This window comes from Brassica napus, chromosome C8 (assembly GCF_020379485.1).
Source record: "Brassica napus cultivar Da-Ae chromosome C8, Da-Ae, whole genome shotgun sequence".
Classification (NCBI taxonomy): domain Eukaryota; kingdom Viridiplantae; phylum Streptophyta; class Magnoliopsida; order Brassicales; family Brassicaceae; genus Brassica; species Brassica napus.
In genome coordinates this window covers 23,723,838-23,734,545 of record NC_063451.1, presented here as the reverse complement: position 1 = coordinate 23,734,545, position 10,708 = coordinate 23,723,838, and the positions used below count along the sequence as shown (strand labels likewise).

The following is a 10,708-nucleotide window of genomic DNA, read 5'->3' as shown; positions in this document are numbered from 1 at the left end:
TGCATCAAATTACATATAGTACTTATTTTTGTTGAATATTTTCAGCAGTATGTAACCTAAATTTTGTAAATCATGTGTTTTAGATTTATATAGTTATAATATTTTGAAAGTATTACATTTTTAAATTAACTATTATATTTTTTTTATTTTTATGTTAATTTTCGAAATTTTATTTTATATATTATATATTTGTACATGATGTTTTTAATTTTGTAAGTTTAACTTATTTGATAATTATTTATATTTTATTTTGAAATAAAAAATTTCGAATTGTTAACATTTTTAGAAATGCCAAATTAAAAAACGATTTGGTATATTTTTGATGCTTTAAAATAATATGTAAACATTCTCAATGATTTATAATATCAACTTATATATAGTATATGTTATTTTGAATATTTTCAATAGTATATAACCGAAACTTTGAAAATCATGAGTTTAAATTTAGATTTATATAATTATACTTGAAAGTCTTGTATTTTTAAATTAATTATTATTTTTGTTATTTACTTTTTAATTTTCAAAAAATATTAAACATTATGTTAACTTAATATAATATTTATATTTTTTGTAAATTTACCTTATTTAATATTGATTTATATTTTAGTTTGAAATAAATATTTTTTTGGTAATATTAACATTTTTAAAAATAATAAACTTAAATAATGATTTGTCATACTACGATTGGTGGTTTTAAATCCTACGTGGACGCTCTCAATGGCTTATAGCCTCAACTATTATATAACCTAAACTTTGAAAATCATGAGTTTAAATTTAGATTTATATAATTATACTTGTTTGAAAGTCTTGTATTTTTAAATTAATTATTCTTTTCGTTATTTATTTTTTAATTTTTGAAAAATATTAAACATTATGTTAACTTAATATAGTATTTATATTATTGTAAATTTACCTTATTTATATTGATTTATATTTTAGTTTGAAATAAATATTTTTTTGGTAATATTAACATTTTTAAAAATAGTAAACTTAAATAATAATTTGTCATACTACGATTGGTGGTTTTAAATCCTACGTGGACGCTTTCAACAGCTTATAGCCCCAACTTTTATATAGTATAGATTGGATATAGTGTTATCAATCAAATAATATATACTCCCTTAGTTTCCAAATGTAAGTAGTTCTAGCAAAAAGAGTTTGTTTCACAATATAAGTAGTTTACATATTTCAATGCATCTTTTTATTTATTGGATATTGTGTGACCAATAAAATAATGTTATGTTTTTTATAATTGGTTGAATTAATTGATTAAATGATATATTTTTTTCAAATTACAGCTTCCTAAATATTTGTGTTTTTAAGCAAACTACTTACAATTAGAAACGGAATGAGTACTTATTTATGATTGGTTTAACTACCCCGAAATTATATATCAAATGCTATTTTTGGAAAAATTAATAATTTTCTTAATATTTGTGCACTCATCTATAACTTTTGGAGTAGTAATATCTAATATCTAAACTATTAAAACAGAAGTACAAGTTTGAAATACTCCTTAGTTTTCCTCAATAATTATAATCTTGTGCCACTACGTTTAAATTTTAATCAAAAAAAAATATTGTTACTTACCAAAATCGTAGGATCTATATTTACCTTAGATAAAAAATATATATATGACTACTTAATGACTGCGTCACGTTATGGCCAAACAAACAAAGCTGATCAACCTTCATATATGTTAAAATATACTGCAATATGAAGGACTCTATACTAACTTATCTTCGGTCATTTTAAAATGTAAAAATATTAAGAAAATATTGTTCCTTACCTAACAAGTTATTTTAAGCAGTGCTTTTCAATATAGGGTTTTAAAATAAGAATAATTGTTAGTATATTGTAACAAATATACTATAATATGAAGAATCATTATTATGTTCAAATATAAACTACAAACCCTAAAATCATAACTCAACATAAAAATATAAACCCTAAAACATATCTCCAAACCCTCTATTGATAGATAATAGATAGTTATAAATTTTATAATATTTTAGACAACTACTTAGAATAAGATTTTAAAATAACAATATATGTAGTTTCATTTATTTTTTATTTTTTTTTAAACGAACAATATATGTAGTTTCAATATTTTGTTTTTCACCTAATACCTTAAACAAAATCTGTTTTGTTATTGGTTTACGAGTTTTAATTTTATACTAACCATATTTTGAATAACCATCTTACCAAAATTCTAACAAAGCGAACAAACAATTTAAATTTCAGTTATCAAACCAGATTTTTATTTTCAATTTATCATAATAATATTTTAGAATATGATTTTGATAAAGAACAAATCCCACGCTTTTAAAGCAGAAACGTTATTATTAAAACAGAAACATTATGTTTTAAAACAGAAATATTATGTTTGGACCTAACATTTATTTTATAAATTTTTATATTAAATACAGCTTTCTACTTTATAGTTAAATTACTAACATTTCTTTCTTTATACTACTATTCGTGTTTCCAAACAATGTATTCATGTTTTCGTACTATTATCTATGTTTCCAAACAATACTATAATTAATTTTGTGTCTAAACAATACAAAATATTAGATTTTATTTTTTCTAACAATTTTTTAAAAATTATTTAGATAAATTAAATGACTGAAATAATTGAAATAATTTATAAAACAACGAAAAAATAAATAAAACTTATTTTTACACGTTTAAATACTACAAAAACATTTTAACCAGTAATACATAAATTAAATTAATGGATTATTTTATTTATGTTTCCTAAATGATGGTTATAAAATTTATTTAAGTAACATAAATAATACAATAATAGCCATTATATATAAACAGTATACATTATAAAATAAATATAATAACAAAAAATAAAATGTTCAAAATATATGTTACCTAAAAATGCTTAACACTAATTGTTAATTTAAATCGATTATAATATAAACCAAATTATTAACAAAATAAATGACACAAAACAGTTATAATAAAATTAATTAAGCTATATAAAAGGAGTAATATGATCAAGAAATATTTATAATCCTTATTATTTTATATCTATCATTTTCTCTATCAAAATTTTGTAGAAACGTCATAATTTCATAAAATTGCAAAACAATGAACTTTAAAATTTGGATTAAAAGGTATAAATTATGTAAATATAGCAATTTAAATCAAATTGGATTACATACCGGTCATCCATCGGTTAATCTAGGATTTTAGTGATTTTTTAAAAATATGGATATTTTAAAAAAACCTAAATCGAATTATTGGATCACCCTCGTATTCAGCAACCAAAACATAATCATCCAAGTACTTTGGCTTAATACTCTGTCTCTCCGATCTTCTTAGCACCTGTTGACTCTCGGTTGACTCGTGCTCGTCCTCACTAGTTGTGTTACCATCGTCTACGTCTATGATTTCGTTCTTAAGAATATCATCATTGACCTCTTCTTGCTCTGCTTCAGTTTGTTCGATATCTTGTATGCCATGATTGCCAAAGTCTCCCAACGTAACCTTGAAGCTCCCGCTTAACGACTTCCCAGAGACATCGTGCTTCCAGTTCCATCCCTTTGTCTCATAAAACACTACATCACGACTGACTACCACTCTTTTGGTCTGTGGATCCAGCATACGATACGCCTTGGATCCAGGCTCTATCCCGAGATGTACTAGAAGCTTTGATCTATCATCGAGCTTCTTTAAGAACTTTGAGTCGATCTTTGCGTAACCAATACATCCAAACGTCCGAAGGTGAGCAACATTGGGCTTTCTTCCCTTCAAGACTTCATACGGCGTTCGATCTTTAAGAGCTCTAGTGGCTATTCGGTTCAAAAGATATGTTGAATGTCTGATCCCTTCTCCCCATAGGTAATTTGGAACCAGCATATGCTTCAGACAGCTCCTGGTCATCTCCAATAAAGTTCTGTTTCGGCGCTCAACAACACCGTTCTGTTGAGGACTATAGGGAGCCGTAAGATGTCTTTTGATTCCTACCGCTTCACAAAACTCATTGAACTCTTTTGACACAAACTCTCCTCCCCTATCAGTTCTAAAAGTTTGTATTTTGGTTTTCACCTCTTCCTCCACTAGACTCTTGAAGGTTTTGAACTTCTTGAATGCTTCGCTCTTTTCTTTTAGTAACGCAGTCCACATATACCTAGAATGATCATCAATCAACACAAATATATACCTGTTGCCAGTACTTGTACTAGGTGTTATGGGGGCCACATAGGTCGCCATGAATGAGCTCCAACAGGTTCGAAGTTCTATAAGTTGTTGCTTGCGGAAAAGACCGTCTTGCTTGTTTGCCAAGTAAGCATGAACCACATACTTTCCTTTCAATATTGATAGTTGGAATCCCTGTGACAAGTCCTCTTTGCACCATTGATCTCATTGTATCCTGATTAATGTGTCCTAACCTCTCGTGCCACCGGCTTGTTTCACTTATCTCAGTCGTCAATAAGCTCATTGTGTCTTTAACTCTCATACGAACTTTATACAAACGATTCTTCGATCTCACTGCTTTCGCAATCAACTTTCCATCACGATCATGCATAATAAGATGTTCATCTTTCATTCTTATATCACATCCCGCCTCTGTAGCTTGTCCCAACGAGATTATGTTGCTCTTTAGGTCCGGTATAAAGTATACATCGATAATCTTTCTTGGCTCTCCGTTTCTATCCATGAACTCTATGGACCCTTTGCCTTTGATATCAATACGCGAGTCATCACCAAATCTCACTTTCCCTGTGATAGACTCATCAATGCTCGCAAAGTATCTCTTATCTCCACTCATGTGATTGCTTGCTCTGTTGTCGAGATACCAAATATCATCTTCTCCGGCATCACCTTCATATTTGCTTGGAACAACTTTCTCTTCATTCAAGTACACGATCTCATGTAACATAAGTTCGTCTGCTTCTTGAGTCTCAGTGTTCTCAATTTCTTGTGCTTCTTGAAGTTTCAATAGACGGTCAGGACAATCAGTCACATAATGTCCTAGCTTATCACAACGATAACATGTGACTTTAGATGGATCGCGTGGGGTGTAGTATCTGCCTCTGCCTCGTCCTCTGTTATAGTAGTTCCTTCCCCCACGACCCCTTCCTCTATAATCATTACCAAAGCCTCGGTTAGATTGTGTTTCCTGGTTTGCATACATCAGTTTTCCCTGATCATCTTGAACTTCTTCTTCTTCCGCTACACGCTCTTCATATGCTTTCAAACGCCCAACAATGTCCTCAAAGCTTGTTGTCTTGAGATCAAGTACTTGCTCTAATGCAGCCACAATATGAATGTACTTCTTTCGGGGAAGACACTTAAGAAATTTCTTAACTAGTTTTGGTTCTACGATTTCTTCTCCCAAAACAGCGGATTTTGAAGATATCTCTGACATCTTTCCAACGAACTCGTCTATTGTCTCTGTGTCTTTCATCTTGAGACGATCAAAATCCGCCATAAGTGTCTGTAATCTAGCTTCCTTTACTCTCTCTGCTCCTACATACCTAGCTTTGATTGCATCCCACACTTTCTTTGCCGTGCTCAACTCCCCAACTTGCAAGATAAGTGACTCCGGTATAGACTGAAACAAGAGCGCCTTAGCCATATCGTTTTTTTTCATCATCCTCTGCTTCAGTCTCCACGATCTCCCAGACCTTGTGTACTCTGAGAAGAATCCTCATCCTCATAGCCCATACGGTATAGTATGTTGCATTCAATATCGGGAACTTAATAGAGGAAGATCCTCCTTCCTTCTTTATCGAAGGTGACGCTACCACAAGATCACTCATAATTGATCGATCCTCAGGCTCTGATACCAATTATTGTTTGTAAGACTCGAATGTATGTATGAACTCAAAGATAATAAGAACTCACTCTTCTTATTGCTTAAGAAACTTACACAAAACTTAAGCTCTCTAAAACTCACACCAACAATGCTCTAACTCGACATTGTCTTTATATAAGACCACACTTATCCTAATCCTAATTGTAAACATATATTTAGATAACTCCTAAATATAACCTTGATCATTATCTCTAAAGATCACAATTTTATTAGGACTAGGATTGCTTGATACTCAAGCTTCCTTCAAGCTTACAACAGATATTACCTTTTCTCTATTGTTCAGGTTTATTTTAGAGGACAAATCTCGAAAAATTGTTTTGTAGTATTTTCCTGAGAAGTGAAATTACAGGGTCAATACTTGTATCTATCTGCTATTCAATTAGAGAGTGACTTAAGGCCCACTTACTTTCCAATGGAAAGTATGATGAAAATTTCGTTTATGTCTTTACTTCCAAAACATCATCTTCTTCACATTTATGGGATATGTTGAACTTATTGGCAAAGACTTAAACGAAATTTCGTCTAAGTCTTTACTTCCCAATGGAAAGTATGATGGAAATTTCGTTTATAAGTCAGCCTGTAAAAGAACTTTCATCTTCTTCAGATTTTTCCATTCGATTCTTTCAACATACTGCACATTACTCAACTTATTCGTTTAATGTTAGCATCCTAGTATTAATTCAGAGATCACGTCAATGCCCTAATAGCATGTGGAAACTACTAAGGGGCTGTTTGTTTCACCATTTGCCATCTCCATCCAAATGATTCATTTGTATGATCTATTCAAATGATCCATTCAGATTTTTGTGATTGTTTGTTTGTCCATCCACATAGCTCATCTAGATGAATAATCTAAATGGATCTTATGTTTGTTTCTTTATTTTCATTTCCATTCAAATGAGTTTAGTAAAAAAATTACCAAAATATCTTTGTGTTGATTTAATCATATGTTCAATATTAATTTTAACTATATTACATTTAATTATTTAGTTTAATATATTTACATTAGAATTATTTCAAAATTAACGATTTTTCTTTTTGCAGTTTGGACGGAAAAACAAGTTTTTTCGGTTTTAGCGAGAAAACACATTTTTTATGTTTTGGCGGAAAACAAGATTTTTCGGTTCTGGCGGGAAAATGATATTTTTCGGTTTTGGCGGGAAAATACAAATTTTTGGTTTTGGCGAGAAAACAAGTTTTAGCGGTTTTGGCGGGAAAACACGTTTTTGCGATTTTGGCAGGAAAACACGTTTTGCAGTTTTGTCGGGAAAACATGTTTTGGCGGAAAAACGCATTTTTTGCGTTTTTGGAGGAAAACACATTTTTGCGATTTTGGCGGGAAAACATGCTTTTGCGGTTTTGGCAGGAAAACACATTTTTTGCGGTTTTGGCGGGAAAACGCGGTTTTGCGGTTTTGGCGGAAAAACACGTTTTTGCGGTTTTGGCGGGAAAACGCGTTTTTGCGGTTTTGGCGAGAAAACGCGTTTTTACGGTTTTGGCGGGAAAACGCGTTTTTGCGGTTTTGGCGGGAAAACGCGTTTTTGCGGTTTTGGCGGGAAAACGCGTTTTGCGGTTTTGGCGGAGAAATAGGTTTTTGGCGGGAACACATTTTTACGGTTTTCGCGGGAAAATGAGATTTTTTTGGTTTTGGCGGGAAAATACAAATTTTCGGTTTTGGTGAGAAAACACGTTTTTTGGTTTTGGCGGGAACACACGTTTTTGCAATTTTGGTGGGAAAACACGTTTTTGCAATTTTGGCGGGAAAACACGTTTTTGCAATTTTGGCGGGAAAACACGGTTTGCGACTTTGGCGGGAAAACGTGTTTTTTGTGTTTTGACGGAAAAAAGTATTTTGGGGTGTTGGCGTGAAAACATTTTTTTTTGTGATTTTGGCATGAAAACATGTTTTCGGTTTTTGCGGAAAAACACGTTTTTGCAATTTTGACGGGAAAATATTTTTTTGCAATTTTAGCGGGAAAATGCGTTTTGGGGTTTTGGCGTGAAAAAATAGTTTTTAGCACGGGAAAAAGTGTTTTTGTAGTTTTGTCAGTTTTCGTTTGCGACAAAAATGATATTATGTTTAAGTTTATAATTTGTGAATTACATTAGGGGTATAATAGACATTATACCATTTTGAATGAACCATCTCCATTCAAATGATCCAAATTGGTTCAGCTGAATGGACTTTAAAATTAAGCCTAAATTTTCAAAAGTCATCCGGATGATCCATCTGAATGAGTTGCACTTTTAGTGCCTAAACAAACAAAACTCTCATCTTCATCCAGATGGTCCATCCAGATGGAGAAACAAACAGGCCCTAATTACAATTCTTGGTAGGTCTCATGTCATATTTACTTCAATAGGTATGTTCAAACTATATAGTAAAACATTCCATGTAGCCACTTGGTTCAAGAAAATGTGCATTTTCATGGTAGATGAGTCGAAAATCGAATAGAGAGAGGAAATTAAAAATGGAAAACGGAGGCACGTGACAAACACTGCCTAATCGCTGAGCTCAACAGAAATAGAGTGTCTTTCACGTAACAAGTCAACTAGCGCTCAAGTGAAAACAAAAGAATGTTCAGCGAATCAGCCAGGCACTTTCCTTTTCTACCGCAAACACTCGCCCTATACTATAAATAGGAGTCAGCGAGAACAAGATTAGTTAGACAACCACAACTCTTACCAGCAGACAGAATCATCACATCTGGTGTTTAACGGTAGGCAAGGAAGGAAAGGAGACGATGACCTCGTACAAGCTATTTTTGAGTGCAATAAGCAAGAAAAGTTTATGGGACTGTCTCTTTCTCGTCGTCTACGCGACCCTCTTGTTTTCTTCGTGGAACTGGCTGAGTTCGATTGTTGACTGGTACGGAGAGAACCACAAGACATCATCTGTTTGGCCTGCGGTTTTCGCTTCGTTGCTTGTTGGAGCAGTGTTCGGAGTTCTGACGATGGCGGCGGCTCTGTTCATAGCTGCGCCGGCCATCGTTGTGATATGGACATCAGTGGTGGTGGCGATGGCGTTCGCAGGGGAATCGAGTAGGTGGGTGGTGGTTGAAGGAAGGAAAGCGACGAGAGAGATCGTTGGGTGTGTGTTTAAGGATCTACTTAAAGTAGGAAATGTTGTGGCTCTTCTGTGTGCTCTGCTTGCTTACTTTGTCTTCTTCAGCTCTTACTCTTCCTCCTCATCTTGCCCTTAGTATAACAAGATGCAAATACGATATTCTTCCTTGGATAGATGTGTTTTTTTTTTATTTCTGATGTCAGAACGAATGCTTCCACGTCATTTGTCTGTATTGTTTTTTGTTATTTCTTGAGCACAGTTTCTTATTTTTGTTGGTCACTCTGTCTTTTATATGTCTGTGGTAAAGCTTCTGAACTATGATATGGGGCTTTAGAGCCCATTGAGCTTACTGTGTTACCATCTATATCCCACTGGTTCTAGTAAATTGATGGAGAATTTGGTTACTGTATTATCTATCATCTGTAGCCCAAGTGAACTAATGGTAAAAAAAAAAAAAAAAAAAAAAAAAAAAAAGAAAGTTAAAACCTTAGATTGGATGGAATATGATTATAATTTTGTTGAATACAGTGGAATCTGATTCTAATTTCGTTCGACTGCCGGTTCCATTCATGTAATCAGGTTACTTAGTTTCGAGGGTTCATAGAGATATTCGTTTGATATACTCTTAAGAACAAAAAAAAAACAGAAGAATTTATATTTGTTAAGCAATTCCAAAAACTAAGTTTCATTTCATGACCTGTACCCTTACATCTAAAGGCTAGAGAGAAAGATCTTCGACAATGCTAAATAAATAAAAAAAAACACTAACGCGAACTAGGCTTGGCCAATCTTGGAGAAGTCCTCGGCGAACTTGTCTCTTCAACCTTTTGGGTCTTCTTCTCCTTCAATCTCTTCCCCTCTGAACCCGATTCAATTGATTTCTTACCAGCTTTAACAACTTCGATCTTGCTCTCTCCAGCGACTCTATCGAAATCATCAGAGAGTTTCCTCCTGATCCTAGCCACACCTTCATCTTCCGATCCGATCTCCTCGTCATCGTCGTCAGCGTTCAGATCTATGTACCTTCTTCGTTTCACAGCAACAGGAGCCGCAGGGGGAGAATCGTAATCGTAATCAGATCTCTTCTTCTTCTTGTCGGAATCTCCAGATTCGAGTTTCGTCGGAGTGGATTTCTCGAGTTGAGCACGGAGCTTGTCGACGTTTCCTTCGATCCGGCCCTGGAGACGGAGGCGCCTGAAGTTGAGACCACCCATGGACCAGTGGGCCTCTCTGGCCCATGAGAGAAGCGGGTCGAGCACAGAAAGCGGCGGATCAACGCGGTGAGAGTTGAACTTAGGGTTGTCGAAGAAACGAGGACGGGGAAGGGAGTTTCCGTAGAACTCTACAGGCCTAATGGCGGAGCTTTTCTTCACAGGAGTCATCATTGTGTAATTTCGGAAGAACAAATCGAGTAGAGAGAGAAAGAGAGATGTAGGAGGATGAGGGATGGAGATTGGGAGGTTGGAGATGTGATTATATGGACGGAGATTTTGGCGGGTGCGGTTATTGGCGCCAGACTCTGCCGCGCTTCTTGAATTAATTAATTTGGCGCCTCTTCAGTTTGGCCACCGCGCTTTTTTATTTTGGTTCTTCATGTACTGTTCTGTTTGCTATGGTACACGCGCGTCCTCCCAGTACTTAACGTGAGTCATTTATGATATTTTCTTATAATGTTTTTTAATTTCTTTTCCTATATACTTTACTGTATATGTTTTTGTAGCGTAAAAGGAAAGTCAAAAGATATATTTTTTTCTATAAACAAGATTCAGTTTAAAACGATTCAATATAAAGCAACTCAAGAT

The 10,708-nt window shown here is 33.7% G+C and overlaps 2 protein-coding genes across 2 annotated transcripts; one reads left to right on the top strand and one right to left on the bottom strand.

The window, feature by feature from the left end:
- Positions 1-8,133: 8,133 nt before the first annotated feature.
- On the top strand, positions 8,134-9,255 carry LOC106412917. The gene has a single exon (XM_048765800.1). It carries the CDS (start codon positions 8,584-8,586, stop codon positions 9,040-9,042), a length of 459 nt encoding a protein of 152 aa, XP_048621757.1. The 5' UTR covers positions 8,134-8,583; the 3' UTR covers positions 9,043-9,255.
- A 320-nt stretch (positions 9,256-9,575) lies between these two features.
- On the bottom strand, positions 9,576-10,428 carry LOC106412145. The gene has a single exon (XM_013853040.3). The coding sequence runs from the start codon at positions 10,289-10,291 to the stop codon at positions 9,671-9,673; it is 621 nt and encodes a 206-aa protein (XP_013708494.2). The 5' UTR covers positions 10,292-10,428; the 3' UTR covers positions 9,576-9,670.
- Positions 10,429-10,708: the final 280 nt, after the last annotated feature.